Consider the following 20,657-nt stretch of genomic DNA (forward strand, 5'->3'; position numbering starts at 1 on the left):
GGTAAAGAAAAGCCCTGAGATCATTCCAATATGTTAAATACTGACTTTGGCCTAACACATCCCTAATTTATTGCCCATTCCATGATCCAAGACGAAGTTCTGCCTCAGAAATGTGTGGAAGGAAATAACTAGGTCATGATACATGCTCTTATGAAGGGGCTACAGATTAGCAGCTGAATGGAGAGAGACCAGAAAGCACAGACTTTGTGTCAACTGAGAATTCAGAGGAATTTCTGGCCCCTGTCCCATGACTCTGCAGCATCACACAGAGCAGATCCCTGTCAGTATTACCAGGCCACCCTCCTTGCTGGAGGCACAGCTTCCTATTTGGCCAGTTCATATTTGCGAAGTCCTATAAATTTTGGGCTTCCTTTGCAGTCTTGCCACCAACTATGTGAGTTTTGGCAAACAAACAGTGTCAGAGTCACTTGTGCTTGAAGGCAGTTTCTAGTTCAATTTCAGCTTCTTGCAGTTTTTTTTTTTAAACTGCAGGAAAACATTTGTTTATGAAAAAAAGAAAAAAAAAAGGAAATATGTTTGAAAAAACCCTCCAAGGTATAACGCCAGTGGAGGTCAGCATTAGGTGAACATATATATGCATGCACACACCCAGAAACCAACCTCAAATTTCACTGAATACAGTCCTTTTCCACCTGGCTTTCAATAGCTTGCATTTTTCCATTTTATGAATTTTGCATTTTATAACCCGCATGCTGTTTTTCTAGATCAATATATAGTAACATTTTAAGCACTTTGTATGCTATCAGAACTGTAACAAAATTATTTCAGACTTTTTGGAGAAATTAACTCCAGAGGGCAGCGGTCTTTTGCAAGAAATGTAACTACAAGTTCAAACAGAAAAGTGACCTTTGCCTGTTGCTACAAGCATGTCACTGGAGGGGATTTGGCAGTCAGCTTTTCACTGGGAGGAGTCACTTGGCATTGGTACTGGTTTATGAAAGAGCAGAAGAAAGCAGAGAAGTTGGTTTTCTTAAATGATTCCCTTCAAGGAGGACATGCAAGGTATTTTCCAAGAGCTGGCTGCAAAAAAATACTTACCTCTGTGGAGCACTGTCAGATCCCATGCTATGGCAGTAGGCGTTCTTTACAAGGCACGACTCTGTGCCATGCATCACATCTGCCTCAGTTGAGTTCATGTAGCCATTGACCAGCTTGATGTCTCTCAACTTCACACTGTCATTTTGTGAATCCAAAGATATAATGTCAGAGGGGGAGCTCACAACACCTGAGTCTTCTGTGGTGTCCTCAGACGCAAAACAGCTGCTTTCTGATGCCGTTTCTTCCACCTCTGATAGCTCCAGAACCATCTCATCCACTACATAAACATTATCCTGTGCAGGCAGCAGGCTCTCTAAATGAAATATAGCAAGGCAAGTTAGCTGAAAGTCATCAGTACATGAATCAAACACAGAGAGCTACTCCTTTGTAACTGGAAAACAGCACATGAAATTCATTAGAAATAGTAGGATGGAGCTCAATACTTGTATAAAGGATAAAAATGATTTGAGAAGTGACAAAAAAAGTTGTTCTTTGCTTTCAGATAGGTAGGTTGCTAAGCCTGTCCTGTGGAGTTTGGGTTTTATAACTTCAGTTCTATGAAGAAGCAACTTTCTAGGGCCAGTTTCTTGCAGAATTAGATGAAAGTTTAAATGATGTGGTGCAAGAAATCGCTCCTGTTATTGTTTCTGACAGCATAATCTCATTTTAACTCTTCCATGCTGCCAAGTAGACCATGGAATTTCCAATAAGAAGTCTATATACAGGTGATAAGGGGCAGCATTTCCCAGTCAGGACACTGAACTGGCTGAGTGGATGTCACTTTATTCTCCGATGTGTTAAGTGGGAGAGTAACAATAATCTCTTTCTCAAAGCACACAAAATCTACGAGTAAGTGTACAGAAAAGTAGACACTATTAATGCTTAAATCAGAACTTTTGCCAACATTTAGTAATTTATAAAGGAGATCAAGGGATATGCCCTTTACATGTCTAATTCCAATAAACATAAATTTTGACAGAAGATTAGACATTGTACAATTTTTCATACTATGTTTTAGTTTGTTTCCTATGCTACTTGGGTATTTTTTTATTTTGGGTGGCTTTTTTTTTTCTGGAAAATGAAATTTAGGTTATTTCCCTTAAACAATGTAGAACTCTAGACTATATCCTGCAGTTATGCCATAGAATGGGAACTCCCAGAAAGTTCAGTAATTCCAATGACTGAAACTATTAAATGACTGAAGACAGAATCAATCCACACACACTTCTTTTGATCAAAAGGAATCAATAAAGACTAATCTAAATGTCTAATTTGAAATGATAAGTGTGCTCCGTTCTCTTCTTCAACCTCAGCAAGCAAAAGGAAGATTAAACAACTGTTCATAGTCTGGTCTTGTAGACACTTGTGGTGGATATTAAGTATATGAGAAGTCCCCGGTCCACCAAGAGTGACTAAGATTAAACATACACTTCGCTGTATTTTAGGGTCAGAATCTACAATTTTTTTTGAAGCATACATGAAGCTACAGGTCAATAACAATGATAAATAAAGAGAAATACTTCTGTATTATGTTTTATACATAAAAGTATTTTCTTTAAGTCAGAGAACTGAAAATATCTTTGTTAAAAATGTCACAGAAATAAAGTTGTAAGGGTGTATCTTAGAAGTGAAGCTTTGAGTAAAACTAAATTAAAAAAAAATAATTTAAACCAACATTCTCCTTGACTGAGGTTACAAGATGCCATTAAGTACTGAAATTGATTTCTGATACCAGAAGTAATAAAATTCAGAGGGTTACAAATCATGATTAAAGTTGTAAGTGCTGTCAAGCATCGATATTAATAACTGAAGACGATCCAAAGACTCTATTGTAACTTCAGAAGTAATGTTATTTGATTTCTTTGACCTTATTTTCTATAACATTAGCTCTAGGTTCCATATTTAATCCAGGAGATTGTTCCATCTAAAAACGGCAATTACAGGAATAAAGTATGTGTCACTGAGAGGACAGGGGTATGCTCATGACAGGCCTACAGTTAGGAAAACACTCAAGGAGAAATATGAATAATTGGACATTAAATACCTAATAAAACTCCACAAAAATACATAGTGAATGAACAGGTAACAAACTAAGAAAAAACCCAGTAAGAACACACCACCAAAGCACTAGCAAAAACTACAATATGTTAAAAACAGAGCAAGGTAGGATAGTAAATAAATCAATTTAAAAAGTGGAAGTTAAAGAGTGGAAGCACACAGGAAGATTTTGAAGTAATGCACAATGCAGTATACCTTGATACAGAGAGACCTCTGTTTAACACAGGCCACATCTATTGTCACCAGGATGCCATAAATGACCTCCATCTTATAGCTGGCACAGCAATTTACAGCAAAGTACCTATTTCCAGTTCCTGACACAAGGTTCTCAGGCTTTTCCTCTTCAGCTGTCTCATTTCCTCATCCCATCCTCGCCTGCCTGGAACTATTTCCTGCATCTTTCTGCTCAGGATTTATATCCTATTGGTCACATAGCCCTACTTGCCTCCTGTAGTAACACTTGTCTCTCCCTGATGTGACACAGCAAGCTGCTCCCCAGGAGGATCTCCATCCCCCATATTCTTCCTACGTATTGACAAACAAAATGAAAACCAAATCTTTTATTATCAGGATCCATGTGCAAATCAATCCCTACATTTCCTCTGGATCTCAGCATTGATTTCAGTGTCAGAACCTCCTCATCCAAAGTCAGTTTTATTCTGAGGCATCAGATTACAGAAAGACATCTTTCTATTCAACAAGTTCCCTGTGCTCAAGCAAAACCAGGATGTCCCTCTGTCTTCAAGCCATCAGTTTGCCAAAGCAGTGCCCTAATATTTTATCTTCACTGAGAAGGTCCATTAATTTTTAACATAGTTAACACATGGCACTGAACTGAGTTGCTGGTTGAGGCAAACCATTGTCTGCCACTACTATTCATCTGAACATTAAACCAAACATAGAAAACACAACTGCTACAGTTGTGTGTCATGTTAACAACCCTGTTGCAGCTAAGAAACATCCCTGTTTTAAAGAGAATTTTCAGCCATCCTTGGTTGAATTAAGTAAGAAACTATTCTTCCTTCTACATGCTTGATTAAGTCTGCACTGGTGCAAACTGAAGATGGATGAGCATTACTGGGTAACGACACATGACATGAAAAAAGCCTACCTCAGCTTTACTGAGTGGTTTTGACTCCAGGAATCAGCAAATACCTTTTGTAACTTTCTAATTATACACAGAGAACTGGTTAATATGCAGTAGTAGATGTGATTCTACCTTGTGATTTTTGCCTAATTTTTCTCAGAGGAGTGTATATGCAGAAAACCACCACACACTAAGCACAGCACAATCACAATGATGGCAGCTACTGAGGTTGTTTGTTGGCCGAGTAAAGAAAGATATTGACATTTGTTTCTTTCTTCTCTGTCATGATACTAAGAACGTTTCTGTATGTGCTCTGATCGTCACGATCTCATGGAGGCACATCCAGGTGAAGACAGAATATTCAGCAAGTACTTCAGGATTGGACACAGACAATCCTGACAATCAACACAGGTAATATATTAACTGAAATACTGATGTACCTTGGAAGACTCTGCATTTCCAAAAGTGTAACAATGCCAATATCTTTTTATCAGGACCATATGACCTTGCCCACTGGCTTCAAGTGGGATGTGATATTGAAAGGGGAGTAAAACTCAGCCTGCAGTCTCCTAAGTCATACTCAAGTCTCCATGGGACTTCTCACCCACAGATGAAATCAGAGAGTGACCCTCAATACATTGCCACCTACCTACGTCCTGCTCCAGGCTGCAGATTGTGCAAAGCCCAAGTAAATGTCATACCAGTGATCTCCCTTGCTTAGCAGCAGCAATGCTGTCACTGCACAATTAGGTCAACCACAAGTTACAAAGGCTTTCTTAGGGAGGGACTGGGACAGTCTGTTTGCAAGAATGTTGCCCATGATTATCAAGAGGGAAAGAGGAGAGTAGCTCATCACTAAAGAATGTAAGCTTCTTGTTTAACACAAAAGAGATCTTGTCACTTTAATCTCAATAGGCTGTAAGTAATTAGGAAAACACTGAACTTAGAGTTTAGAGGAGTCATATCTACACTCATGCAGTTTGATATTGCATATATGTACACATTACTCTTACAGAATGCCAATGATGGGGAGACAGATAAACCTCATCTGGTTTAAATGCTAATCAGCTCTTTCAGAAATGAATATTTAAGAGTAATGAAATGAAGACTACCACAGGTAAAATACTCACTTTGATTACTCCTATGGAAACAACCACCACCAGCTTCAAATGATATCAGAATTGGAACTAAGTGTTCAAAAGACACATATCCTACCTAACTCACAAAGTCACCAAAGCCCAAGCCATCACTCCCTGTGTCCAATGGGCACCAGGGTGTATGTAAGTCTTGTCATGCTGTAACTGTTTGCTAAGTGCTGCGACCTTCTGCTTATGCAGCACTGCTGGCTGTTTACTGTCACATTAAATTATGACAGAATCAGTACATCCAAAACAATTTTTAAAAAGGCAACACTTGATTTAACCGCCACATGGTGAATAATTTGAAATTCATAATGGTTTTAGAAATGCAGAGTTCCTCTAATACCTCTGAGTTTTTGCTAAGAGGTTGGCAATTATTTTCCAATGTCTTTCATCACTTGTACCACTGCCAAAAAACCTACCTTTCATGGATTAAAATTGCTTTGCTGTAGTTCAAGTGGCCTATTACAATGAATTTATAAGAAATATTAAAAACTTTATAACATTTAAGAATATTAATTCTTATAATGATCCCCAAATTACAGTACAATTATTTCACTGACAGTACCTAAAGTTTCTAGCAAGAGAAAGAAACACTGCTCTAATTATTTGTACTGGCAGTAAAAAGTTAGATTGTCACAAAAGATCATATAAAAGAAGTAAATGTACAATTTTTCATACACTTGGAAGTAGGCTGGTGGAACAAATGGGAAAAGAAAACATTTATTATGGCAATGATTAACAGAAATTATGAAAATGAACATCATAGGATTAGTTTAAGAGTTTTCACACAGGTACAATGTGTTCTGGTTACATGTTATTTGTTTCACTCATCGATCAAAAAACTTGTACCTAGAGACAGGTGTTAAAAACCATTCAGCAAGCAGCTAAAGCGCAAGACAGGATGGGCAGACTTTTATTTATTGCAACTAAGACTCTTTTAATCCAATAATGCTTCTTCGCATATTTGAACCTACATACATTCTGTGTTGTTTTGTGGTTGTTTCAGTTTGTTTTTTACTTAAAAGAAACAAAGAGATGACCACTGTTGTATAATAACAAAAGCATGGGGGGAGCGAATGAATCAAGCTCCGAGGCACTTCCTCTCCCAATTCCTGTAACTGTCCTTCAGAAACAGAAGGAGAGGCCAGGAAATGCTGAGGTGTGGAACCATGCTCTGCAGCTCCAGCCCTCCTCCAAAATGAGAATGTAAAGCAGCTTAATGTTGTCTCAGCTCATTTAAGTCATAGAATCACAAAGTAATTTAATTTGGAAAGAACCTTTGGAGTTCACCTAGTTCAAAGCAAGGCTTCAGCTCAGATGAGGTTGCTCAGGACCTTCAGCAGCTGAATTTTGAAGATCTACAAGCACGGAGACTCCACAGTCTCTCTGGGAAATCAGAAATCATTCCCTGAGCGATGTTTAATGCTTCTCCCCATAAAGAACGTTTTTAATGCCACATTTAAATTTCTCTAGCTGCAACTTGTTACTGTTGCAGTCTTATCCTTTGCAGCGGATCTTGAGAGAGAAAAGTCTGGCTTGCTCTTCCCTTTCCTTCAGATGTAAGACAGAGTTCAAATTCTCCTTACCCTTCCCTTCTGCAGGCTGAACAAGCTCTGTTGCCTGAGCGACCTCAAGTACATGTTTGGATGCCTCCGCCAGCCTCTGCTGCCTCTGCTCTAGTTTGTCGGTATCTTGCTCCACAGAACTCGAAACTGAATCCACGTTCGGACAACGGGCACAGACGTGGCTTCACGGCAGCCAAGTAAAGGGGACTAATCATTTCCCTTGATCTGCTGGCTATGCTGTTGCTCGTGCAACCCAGTCTGCGGTTAGTGCTTCATCACTGTAAAGGCACATTGCTGACTCACACAGTCCTGCATGTGATTCCCAGTTCTCACATAATAAGATATTTTCAGTCTCCTTCCCAGTCTTATGCCCCACGCTCATGTTTTCCATGAGGTTCTGTTACTGCATTCTTACTGCACAAAATCTGCAAACAGAAGTAAATCTATTCCTTTACACGCTAGCCAATAAAAAAGACTCACAAAGGATACATCCCGCCAGACATATCAGAAAGGTACATATAGAGCATTATTAGATATATATCCTGTGAGTCTTCAGCATTTCCACAGTCAATCTCAAGGTAATCACAGTTAATTTAGCTATCTAGATCTACTCTCCTATGGTTGAAAAAGAAATGCAATGTGGACTGATTTAACCTGCCTTAGCAATTCCAGGTAGTTAAGCACTTCCCTTCAGGTTAAACCTGTCTGCTGTTAGTTGATATTGAAAAACAAAGGTATTGTAACTTTTACAAAAGCTTTTTTGGCAATAGTGTTTCCTACACCAAAGGCAATACAAGATAGGATCAAGCCAAGAAGTGAGAACTGAAGACTATTCCAGCCCCTCCATTGCTTTTCCTATGTGCAAGTGACTGTGAAGGTCTGTGCATTCATGTTTGATTTTCCTTTCAAACCTTTGCTAAAAATGTGAACTCTCCCTCAAATCAACACTAGGTAAGACTGTCTGCTGGCTCTTAAGGACTCAGAAGAAACTACCACTTCAAGTAAATGTCTGCTTAACCTCACCCTCATTTTTAACACTTGCCAAACAAGCAAACAAAGAACAAATTCTCAACTAACAGCAATACATATTTTAAGATGGGAAAATTAACATATTGAGCTTTATTATCCCCATTTCTTTCCCACAATTCCTTCTTCAATGACTGAAAAAGCTTCTCTGACCTCCCTCCAAAGCCCATTTGACCTAGAACCCTGCTGCTGTGGCTAAACTGCTTTTCATCCTCTCTTTTTTGGCACCCTCTTGAGCCTACTAGTTCCCTGCTTTTATAAAAGCCTTGTTTGGACTCTCTGACAACTCTACATCATAGCCAGTAACCAGTCTTCCTTATTCAAAGGGATCAGATGTCATGAAAGCAACACAAACAGCAAAATGCTCTTTGGCAGGAAAAGGATCATATGTCAACGCAGATCTTTTCTTGATTAACCGGAGAACATCGCCACTTGGCTTGGAGAAGGACAGATTTAAAAAAAATGAGTAAGTAGTGTGAATTGTTCATTTCCTTTTATACACAACAAAGTATGATGGGGAGACTTTTGCAACATTTCCTGGTGTTCATGATCCAAGATTAACAGCAACCTAGAATGACTACAAGGCTCTAGTTGGTCCTTTACTTTGGTGTGAGGAGGGGGGCAGCATGACTGATCTGTGCAGTTCAAAAAGACTATGAACAAGACGACACCACTGGTTAGAGGAGCAAGACAGCACAAAAATATATTTAAGAGTATATAAGAGATAGCTTCAGACTTGCACTTCATAAATAATCCTGTGTAGCACTGGTAACATGCTGTGATAGATAATGGGGCTTGTAGGACTCCTTTGTGGGAAGGGAAAATGTAGATCTAAACCAGACTCAAGCCAATATAATGAGCCTGGTAAAGAAATAAACCACTCTCCACATTTTGCTGGAAATTATTAGTCTTAAATGATAGATTTTGGCAATATGCATCCTTTACAGAGGTGGTCGGCTTTGATTCAAGCACACTGCAGAATCTAAACAAATGGACTGTGAAGGTGATTTTCATGAGCCACCTTAGAGAACACACTATAAAATTGCCTGAAAAGCGTATGTGGTGTAATGAGTAAAACGAGAATTTATTGGTGCATCCATGTAATAAACCAATGTTTTATTAGGTGATTTTAAAGACGCCAGAAAAAAAAATGCCATTTGCTCAACTAGTCTTTTTAAACTTCACCATTTTCTCCCTCATGCACTCTGTTCTATCAATTAATTATCTTCCTTTGTTTGTCTGTTAACAATTCTGTAAAATCTCTACTCCAGTTTCACACTTCCAGAATAATCCAGAGAAAAACATAAACCACTTTTGCACTGTAATTATGCTTTCCTGGTCCAGAGAGTAGCTGTCAGCAAACTCAGCAAAGAAGAAAAAAACCCAACCCTAAGACAAACACATACATGCATACACACTTGTAGGACTTAAGAGCTCTTTCCATCATACGGAGACACCATTCCAGTCACAGTTGTGCATTTATTTCTGATTAAAAGATATTTGAAAGTAAAGAAGTGTGGAAGAGAATCAGGCCAATCTGTACTGAAGCCATTAGATATTAGAGACTAAAAATAATACAAAAAATTGAACAGTTGTTTTTAATTTATGAAGATAAAAGTATACCTGCCTTGGAGATATAAGAACGTTTGTTGAGAACCACTACATCAATGAGGAAAAATGCTTTTAGTACCCTCCTAATAATGCAGACTTACTAGGCAGTACTGGCAACAAATACTAGTTTTGCTTAATACCAAAAGCTAAGAGTGAACTCCAGGCAGGAGTGGTGGTTAACAAAATGGGATTTCATCACTCTTGCAGATTTTTTTCTTACCCATCCTCATGGCATCTCATTCTACTCAGATCTTTGATGTTGTCCTTCAGTTCCCCCATCAGTGCACCCATCATTTTCCCTTACATCAGCTTTCATCTTTATATAGGGTAGTATCTATAGTATCATCTTCAGTCAGACAGAGCCCTGAGAAAATTAAATGTTTCATGCACAAACCACCTGTCTAACTTACAATTAGGATGGCGCAAAATAACTCCATTTAATTGGCCAAAACATGCTTCAGCCAAACCACCAATAACGTAAATACCTTCACAGAAGACTTTCAGTAGCTAGCTCCAAATATAGATATGAAAACATTTTCATGCACCTCTGTGCTATAAAGACACAAAGCTCTACTCTGACATTTTGATGCACATTAACTGACTCTTCTTGGACCTCCTGATCAAAAGAATACCTGCTTCCCTCTCCGAAGTTCAAACAACAGGCTTTTCAATGTACTTTGGCTGGTGCTTTACTCTGGCAACAGTATTTCTAGAAATATTTTACCCTAAAAAAGCATGCTTCTTTTCTGAATTTAGTTACTATAGTTTTTACTGCAAATTCACACTCTGTTACACTGCCATCAAATTTCTCATAGCTGTTAAGAAGTCCAATGATGTTAATGGAACTATCTACCTGGAGAGACACTCCTTGGAGTACCTGAACATTTCTCATCACTATGACATTTTGCCCTCTGATACTCCTCATTAAAGAATTATTCTTTCAGAGAACAAAACTGTGGACCAGACTACGTATCTCCCTGAAGATCTTGTGCAATATTCTCCACAGGGACACTGTACCACTTTCAAAGGACATTTCCTAGGCACTCTGAAAACCAGGCTCCCATTCTGGGATGAGGGCAAATCGAGGGCAGTGAGCAGGACAGGGCATGTCAAGCACATTCACCACCTAAAACATTGCCAGGCACCCTGAGGCTTTGCTAGCAGCAAATAGCCACAGACACACAGCAGAAGCCCATAAAGGCAACTGGTTGTACGGAAGGATGGCAAGAGACGGACTTCTTTTCCAGCAACCCAGACATAGCCAAGAAATCACTGTGTGGGGCAAGAATCAAATGCAGAATACCATCAACTCCACTTCAGGCTCTAGCCATGGGGTTATACCTTTCAGCAGCACACACTGAAGCTCTCCCTGGGAGCCTAGTATGGAGGGCAGTATTAGACAGGTGGAGAACAAAGTTCTCAGAGGAAAGCTCCACTGTGATGCCACCACTCCTCTTTGACAGCAGATGGACTAGATCAGATTATTTCAGACATAAGCAGAGATGGCAATACTTAAGTCAGAGTTGAATTTGGCCTGCTCTTTCATAGTCCTCTTGTGAAGCCCATTATCTCATCAATCATGTTTTGCCCTGGAGCTCTCCTTCCCTATTAACTTGAAATACCAGGAGGAAGAAATGCAAACATGCAAGAGTGGTAACTGGATGTTATGCTCTGTACTGATTTGTGGATAGTAAAATGTTAATGGCAGTGTCAGCTCTGGTGCCATGGTGAACAGTAGCCATGCGAGAAATGGGTCATCATCTGAACGCCCACTTGGAATAAATTTTCCACTTTCATATTTTGTGTTGTTAGTATCAGATCCTGCTTCCACGTTGGCAGCCGAGTTTTGCCGCTGACTTCAGTGGGAGCAGGATTGGACCGCACACTGATCAAAATGCAAAGCTGTAGATATCTCCTGCATGGGATGAATCCCCACAGGGAAGATTTGTCTGTATTTTTATTCATGTGAAGCATTTAAAAGCTTTCATTTACACAGCTCATTCAGTAATAACATGCATGCTGTATAATGGGGTACCTGATTAACCATGCTTAAGTGCTTTGCTGGAGCAGGGCCATTTCTAGAATTTGAAGGTTCACTATGATCATACCCTCAAAACAAGCTATTTGGGGGAATTTTTCACCAGAGTTAATGGGCTTAATTAGGATCAGCGTAAAAGGTCATTTTTCCTACGGGAAATTCGTAAATGTCTTCAAGTTTCTTGCTTTTAAGCTTCAGTTCCTACAGAAATTAGGTTGAGAAGGTCACACTGTTGTAGGTTTGTAAGGCTGTCTATGAAACCCTCCAGTAACTTTTAAATTGGCTGCCAACTTCTCCTGAATTAGTCAGGAAGAAGAGCACTCTAAAGTTCAGTTCCTAAAGTTTCCTGAAAAGGTAGAAGGGCAGAGCAAGGAGACTTTCTTCATGTATGTGCTGACATAAAAGCTCATGCTCTATTATCTTCCAGGGGTACCTGAGGGAAGAACATTATGGGCACTAGCTCACACCCAGAGTGTGATGGGTTTTAGATACCAGAGAACTGAGTCATTATTGCAGAAGTCCAAAAGAAATATTTTGAGGAACTACTTAATGGGGTGTGAGGGAGAAGAAGACAACAAAGAAGAAAAAAGGAGGGGTAAAATTCCCGAATTCTAACATCTGTTTTGGTTTTGGAATGCAAGAAGGTGAAGTTTCTGCGATTTTCTCCTCCATGTACTTTTTCCCTTTTTTAACCATTATTATCTCTTCACTCTCCCATTTCTTTCCCCTTCTTATCCTTAACAAAAAAACTTAAAAAAAAAAAAAGCACCTCCTCTTTACACTACAAAGAACCAGTTTTTTTTTTTTTTTTTCTAAAAAGTCACACAAGGATTGTATCCCAAAAAAATTTTAGCAGGTGTGACTGGCCACTGTTCCACTTTGTACAGTACAGTTTGTACAGTAATGTTCAAACATTATCTTCTTTCTCCTGATTGCTCATAATTTCAGCATGAAAAACTCTCACCTTAGAGTGGCCCCTGTCAGAGCAGCACAGAATCAAGCTGGTGTTTTGTTATTACTCTGCCCATTACAGCACGCAAGTTTAAAGTCCTGTGTTTCCACTGCTTTCAGTCTGCTAATTTTCTCAGAGGCACTAATTTAACTCCGTGGACAAACGGCAAGGAGTTTCCCTGTGCAAGGATTTTTTTGTGTAAAAAAATGCAATCGATACATTGCCAAAACCTTGTATTGTGAACAGCAGCATGTATTTATTGTGCCTTGAACATGAAGAAAAGCCTTCTGTGTCCTTTGTAAGAGCAAACTGAAGACAAATTATTTTATTTAAGGAACATCTGAATCCCACTGATTAGCTTCATGAACACAGAATAGGAAAGCTGCCAGGTACAGAGGAAGCTGGGCATGTCCACAAGGGAGTGGAGCAAACAAGCAAATTACAGTATATGCATGCTTTTTTTTTTTTTACCAAATGTTTTCACTTGGAAAATTTGGACACTCAAACCTCTAAGTTTCTTTAACTGACTGGTAAGTTATTCAGCATATTGTTCTCATTTTTTGAAAACAAGTAGAGAAGGGTTTTAAAAATAAAAAAATATATATTTATATTTTCAATAGTAAAGTGTTCACATACATTGTGTTTAACTGAAATAAGATTTCTTGTGGAAAAAAAAAAATTAAAGTCTTTCCTTTTTTGAGGGAGAAAGCACAAGTTTTACCTAGTAAAACAAAATCTCACTGATCCTGAGCATTGATTTAACATGGCTGAGAGACTGGTAGTACCCAAAAAAGGTTTCAGAATAAAACCGAAATACCAGTGCATTCCTGCAATAGCCCCCAAAGTAGTTTCTATTTCCAGCAATACCAGGAACTGATACAGGCTGGCTCTTCTTATAGCCCTTGGCAGTCCACTGTGAGGCTTTCTGTATAGCGTGTCAAGAGTGTGTTTAGCATCCAAAATGCTCCATCTCTTTTGAGTAACATTCACATGCAGGAAGTTCTTATTTTAAACTTAAAGCCAGTAGATTAGTTTTTCTGACATTACTTATAATTGTTACATAATTCCTCATGATTCTTATAGTTTAAGAATTATAAGAATTCTTAAAATTCTGACCATTGAGTTTTTACTGTTACATCTACAGATACAGCTTTTACATAGAGCTGGTTGCATGTTTTTATTTAAGTAAAAAAATGGAAAATATTTCTCCATTAATTTCCATTTTTTTACAATCTGAAAACATATTTTCTATTTTAGTTTTTAACTTCCTGTCAAGTGAAAAAACTGAGGAACAAAACAATCATGGGAGAGAAAAGAAGAAAAATACTAACCTACCTGCTTTAAGAGTCAGATATCTATAATAATTTTCATTAGATACTTGAAGTAAAATATTAGTTGTACTGTTTTTTTGCTCTAACAAGTAAGTATATACTCCTCCACCAGTCCTTCACTGTTTATGGGAGGTTACCATGTATTTAGCAACTTTACTTTCACCTTTTCATCACAAGAGTCTTAAAAGAAAAAAAATATTTGTCAGTTATAGTCTGCCTTTCTCATTCTTTCCTCATTCCTCTTCTGTTTTACGTCTTTGTCCTCCATTGCACCCCACCTTTGCTTATGGTACAGCAGGTTAGAAAGTAATTATTTTATCCATGCCAGGATCCAATTATAGAATCCACAAAAGGAGCTGACAAAAGAGACTCTGTCTCTGCTCTCAGCCTTTTGCTCCCTCAGGCCCTAAAACCCAGAAGTGAATGTGCATGGCCAGAATTCTCAATTTCTTAGAAGAAAGCAGGCAGGCATTTTAGTCAGTGTTTACTGGCTTAGAAGTGGTAATAGGAAAAGCTGAGTATGAGCATCTCTAAGGATGGGCAAGCACTTAGGTATGGGTATTATCACCTGCCTGGAACAGAGAACGGAATAATTTTCAACAGATTGCCTTCTGTAGCTCCCTGTGCATTGCTTGCCTTTAAATCAGTAGGACCTTGCAGTACAAATTTTAATGCCATTTCACACACTAACCTTCCAGTTGGATGTGTCCCATATGTATTTTGTGTAAATAAAGCATAACTTCAATTTCATACCCAGGATTACAGTTCTCACACACACATTCACATCACATGCCTGTTATTTGGCTGGACACATGTTCAGTCCACCTTGTAAAGCGTTATGTCTCTCTACTTGGATGGGTGTGATGACTTCTTCGTATTTGCTTGTTCAAGTACAACAGAGTATGTATAAGATGCCACTCAGCTACTAAAGTAACAGCTCACAGAGTTAAACTGCTCATATTTTGACTAAGAAAAAGGAAAAAAAGGGAGTTGAGTTTTAAGTTAGAATAAACATTCACAATTTATCCACAGACCACTTAGATTGCAGACACGGGCTGCTAGGGAATTAGAAATGTCTTTATGCTTAGTCAGGATGAGAAATGAGAAGGTTTATTCCAAACTCTACAAAATAGGTAAATAACTAGTTAAAAACCTAAATAACAGGAAATGAGGCTAGGAAGAATATTTGATTCACTGGAGTCCAGTCCCATACTTAATGTAACCAGAAGATATTTTGTTATATTCGAAGGAATTATGCTCCCTTACAGTAGGACTTCTGGCTCAAAGTTTGCAAGACCACAGGTATTATTTCCAATACTGTGGCTGGCAGCAGAGCAAACATGTAAAGGAATACAAAATACCTCCTTTCCAACTGGTGTTACCTTTACGCAGGTCTGAGTCTCCTTCTTCGGAACTTTCTTAAGAGAACTGAACAGGAAAAAAAGTGTCCTTCATGTTCAAGGGAAGGGATACAAAGGACTCAGTAGTTGATACCTATTCAGTATGTTATCAACATCTAAAGTAGTTCACTCTTGCTACTGGGCTTGATCCTTTCAACACTCATTTACCACTTGAAGTCAAAGCATCACAAAACAATATGCAAGCAAGAATGAAGCAGCTGATTCTTGCATAGAAAAATAAAATAACACCTCCCCCATTCTCTACCTCAGCAAAAATCAGCAGAGTTTATTATGTGTAAGCTCTTCTGGATAAACAAAGAATTTATTATGCTATTTTTTTCTTATGTCAGCTTCTTATGAATTTTAACAGTGGACTTCTCTAGCCATACAGTTGCTACACAGAAGCCTATCTGCATACTATACATGAGATATCTGAATAAGAAGTGTGCAAACAGTGACAGCAAGTTTGTCTCACTGTCCTTGAGGGGGGAGTTCATAGTTTTGCAATGACATTAAAACACAACATGGCTGTAATTTTGGAGGGATGGAATAAGTTACATTCTGTCTTCTAAAATAACATGTATTTTAGTATGGAAAGTTAAATGGTGCCTACTGCATGTACTAAATATATATCGAGAGTCATGGCAGTGACTGGAAGCCAACTTTGGAAGATGGAACTGCTGTCTTATATATACACACACAGCCCATCTCTCACAACGAGGCACTTTTATACTGGGACAGAACAATAAAGCGGGAGTGAAGTGGTTGTAAATACAAATGATGAGTGTATGAGAATCATGACCACAGAGTTTACAAATGCAGAACACAGGGGCATATGATAGATTGCATGGCCTTACGTTTGATAAATAAATGCATCATAGTCCTTTGCAATTAATACAATTTGGAGTGGATAATTTCTCTACCAACTGAGCATTCTAGATGTCATGGACACCTTTTAAAGAGGTACAGTTAAAAATGAACAAAAAGAGAAAGATTTCCTTTTTCTATTAATATACTTTGAATATTCTCTCCATATTTTACCTGTTGAGAAAAAGTTTCAGTTCCGAACCAGTAGCATGTTTCTTAAAGAAAAAAATGAAATTAGTTCAAAATTTAGTATTCTACAGCCCTATCACTGGAAAAGAAAAAAAAAAAACAGAGCTGCTCAGTGACAACACGAACACTCATTTCAACCCTATGGAAAAAAAGAGGAAGCTTTCCACATAGAAAAGACACTGAAGGATGTTCCTAGATTTTACTCTCCGAGTGACTGAATCGCTGGTAACAAAGTAACTTGTCTGCAAAAGAGGAAAGTTACTTAAACAATCTACTCATGCTTTTATAATGCTAAAACTCAAGCTGATAAACCTTTCTAGCAGATCACCTCTCTCTGTATTGGCACTAAACCTGACCTACTCCTTGCATTTGTTCTTAAGCACATCAGGCATATGCACTAATTTTCACATTTTGAACACAGCTACCCTAAGAATTCAGACAATACCTTTGATGCCACCACAGTGGCATCACCTAGAACTATGATTCTATCTTCACTTTCCTATTTGTGATGAAACTGATTGTTTAAAATCTAGAACAAAAAATAAATGTATTTTTATTCACTAAACAAAACAACTCAGTCAGCTAGGTTTAATTTTATGATATTCTAAACAAACTGAAAAACTTTGTATAAATAGGTATCTATTAGCTTAAAACTCATCATTAGCATTATTGTAACTGGCTACCTACTGCAGATATGCAACAACATCGGCTCCCTCTGGTGGTCAACAAAGTTTTATATGGGCATTTAGTAAAATACATGCATCAGGAAGCTTAATCTGTTTCTAATTCACTGAGTTTTGTAGGGATTCAGCACACTCATCGTGCTCCAGAACTGCTTTAATCATAAATTATATATCTGTCCTTATTTCCTAAAAGCACTGAATGTCACTGACACTGGATTCATAACACTGGTATTTGTTTTGATTTATAAGGTATCTATGCATTTACTTGCTCAATAATATTTTCCAAACAGGGTGGGGGGGGGGAGGGGGATTTGTTTGTTTGTTTTTCACCCCAGACATCTTACCACAAAGGACAGTATTTAAACAATGCTGTTTGGCACTGCAGAAAAATCCTGAATATATTACATGTGTTTCTTACTAACTCTGGTAAGCACATTTTGCTGAAAAATTGTAGTATAGTAGTCAATTTCTTATCAACTTCTCCATGTCATTCTCATTACATGTCTAACGTCTCCATGGTTAAAATAAAAGGAGTAAAAGCAAGCCAATGTCCTTTCATATCACTGCTAACCAAAGACTCATTCAAACTGACCATTTCTTCGTCTCACTGAAAATGACAGAAAAACTCATTCTCTTTCAGAAGCCAAATCAAGGTGACATTAGAAATCCTGGGTTGAAGCCTGGAACAAGCAGGGATTCTCTGACTGTACCTCAGTGCTGAGCTGCTGCTCATGAACCAAGTTTCCAATGAGGTCACATTCCCATAATCACACTTTGCTTAAACACTTTACCCCCTTGCACACACACTATTAATGAATTAACAGTTGTGAAACAGAGTATCCATGCAATTCCACCGAACAGATTTTGGATTTAATAAGTATCACTGAAAGTTCTTTCCCAACACTGTGTATAGCAATGGGAGGCTTTAAACATGCTAATACTATAGTATAATTTCTTATAATTAAGATGATTTATTTTAAAAATGCAGCGATTTTTTTTTTTAAGGTCTGTTTAATACTATATATGTACCTGGTACTTACAAAATCGTAAGAAACAAAGGATATGAGCTAGCAATTAAGCAAGGAATTTTTTTTTTTCAATTCAAAAAAGGCAGAGCTGGTTAGCTTAAACTGGTCATTAAAACATTTTACAGATGAATTTCACAGAAAATGTTAATTGCCATACACATATTTTAGAGGCAAATTCTGCATTTTAATAATAATAATAAAAAGTAATGAACTTCAAGTTTTTACCTAGCGCTTTCAAAAGCTTGAGCAGACCACCTGAAAAGAAACAGCTTTTAATAGCAAACTTGTTAGCCATGTGGAGAGGGCTCACAGCTGTATTACTTCAAAGCTAAGAACATTTTTAATCAAAAGTGTAGCTGTGTTGAAAACTTGACCCTCCTTTAAGCTAAACTAGTGTAGATGCAAAGAACTGCTTTTATAATACACAGTACTTCTTCACTGTACTCAATACAAAAAACTTGGTTTCACCACTTCACTATTCCATTTTTATACTAGTCTGAACTCCATAGGGCATGTAACGATGTAGAGTTACAAATAGGATGTAAATAGAATAATGAGAATGGGTAAATTAGGTTCTTAATCTTCACATTGTGAACACCTACTAGGTTTTTTTTTAAGAGAAGAATTACAATTAAATCATTGTCCTGTCTTAAGAAGCTATTACAAAGTACCTGGCAGCTCAGAAAGTTCAATTCTACTCCACTTTTATTAGAAGATCCTTAGGGTATTAAGTATACTTTCTGAAGCACCACTTAAAACTTATTAACTACATGTCATATTTGTATTAAAAACTGTCAAAACTCTTTTTAGTCATGTTTCACATTATTTGTAGGAAGGTTATGCTTTCCTAGTCTCCATTTGCCTACCTGGAAAGGATTCAAGATTAACATGATTTTTTGCTTGAGGGTAAAGCAATAATTTTTCATCATTTAAATTAGAGTTATGTATTGCAACTCACCCATTTAAATAACATAAATGTCTTAAATCACAGTATGTGTGAGGCCAGAATAGTTTTGGGTGTGTGCACCATTGCAACTCATAAAACCTATGTTTATAGTTCAGAATGATTAAAAATACATGCCTTATGGGCCGTTCACATGAACTTTCTTTGGCGCAAAGAAGTTTTTGGTAAATACAGTCCTATAGCTGATATTTTAATTATAATTCACTGACTATTCCTAGTACAACAATAAAAAAAAGAGGCTTGTGGAACAAGATTTATCTTGACTAAACAGTGTTGCATCTTTTGTTACAGAGAACAGAACGCACACCTTGATCTCCACAGGATGTCTCCAGCATCAAGATAAAATTACTCATATTAAGCACCAGGATCAAAGCAGAAGTAAAGCCTATGAATCAGTGCATTTGGTACTGGTTCTCAGTATTCCTTTTAGGCCCCTTATAGATTCAACAGATCTTTGCTCCTCTTTTTTTCTCAGTAGCTTGATTGATAGCCAAGATAAAGAAAGAATCTTGCACTTCAACTTGACTAGGCCATGCCCAGTTCTAGTTTTGTTCCAAAGGAATAAAACATGCAATGAAGGGTATAGTATGTAAAATGTTATACCTAGGCTAAAAGAATAAAATGAAAAATATTTTTAGCAAGTTTTCATTAAATCTTTAGACAGTATTGGAAGTAATGCACTTTGTTCCAAAAACACACTCTTTGAAACACCAAATCAAATTAAACCATGGCTCAAAATAAAGAGAATCTTTTAAAAAAGAACAGACAAATGTACGAATAATCTTTCTGAGGCTGATATATAGATTTATGTAACACAGCATTCATTTTGGGAACATACATCGGACAAATGAGTATGAACCATGGCCAAAAATAATCAATAGTAATCAAAAGAGAATGTGCAAGTTCAAAAAGAAAGGAAGCCAAAATCTCAGTCAGACAAAAAGGTTCTTTTCCAGCAGGGGAGGAAGGAAGGCTACAGAAGAATCAGGGTAGCAGAGGCAACAGGAGGTTCAGAGGTATGAAGGTCATAGGAAGAGGCAAGGCCTTTCAGACGCGCTTGGTATATGAAGGGAATGACGCACAACAGTAAACTGTTGGGGGAAAAGAGTAAAATGATAAAATTATAAACACTATGTGGGTCAGACGGTAAAATGGCTAGCATGCTCAGTAACGTTAAAGAATCAGATGCCCAAAGGAGGTGCATGTACGTGGGCACAGGTATTAAAATTCGGAATCCCACAGATACTCTGAGACTAACTCTTTGGGTTCATGTATAAGCTAACTCAGTCCCAAACAGCACACCACCTACTTATATGCAGCATGTCTACTAATTCTGCTTTACTTGCCCTGAATTTCAATTCTACATAAGATGTAAGATAGATGATGTTTAATGTTCTGTGAATTTCTCTACCTATTTTTGCTTCAAGTTAACTCCATCTCTTAGAGACTATTTCTAATGACTGTGAGGTATATATATCTAAGGTGACTGAAGAAATACAACTGAATTGTCGTGTGAAATTTTCACAGCTTTTGTCAAGTTGCTTATATTATCTGTGAACATAGCAATGATATAATAAAAAACATACAAAAATTAGACATGGGGACATGACTTCTCCTTGTTCCTTAAAATTAACCTGGTATTACACATGAACTAGTA

General features: G+C 37.7%; 1 protein-coding gene across 7 annotated transcripts in view; it reads right to left on the minus strand.

Annotated features, from left to right (window-relative positions):
• Nucleotides 1–20,657, minus strand: part of COBL (cordon-bleu WH2 repeat protein) — a 164,078-nt gene that overhangs the window by 26,940 nt on the left and 116,481 nt on the right. For all 7 annotated transcript variants that reach the window (XM_051609927.1, XM_051609926.1, XM_051609931.1 and 4 more), the window contains one exon: nucleotides 1,060–1,372. In XM_051609927.1, the coding sequence (XP_051465887.1) occupies nucleotides 1,060–1,372 (313 nt within the window). The remainder of the gene's footprint in view (nucleotides 1–1,059; nucleotides 1,373–20,657) is intronic.

Source organism: Apus apus, chromosome 2, assembly GCF_020740795.1.
Source record: "Apus apus isolate bApuApu2 chromosome 2, bApuApu2.pri.cur, whole genome shotgun sequence".
NCBI lineage: Eukaryota > Metazoa > Chordata > Aves > Apodiformes > Apodidae > Apus > Apus apus.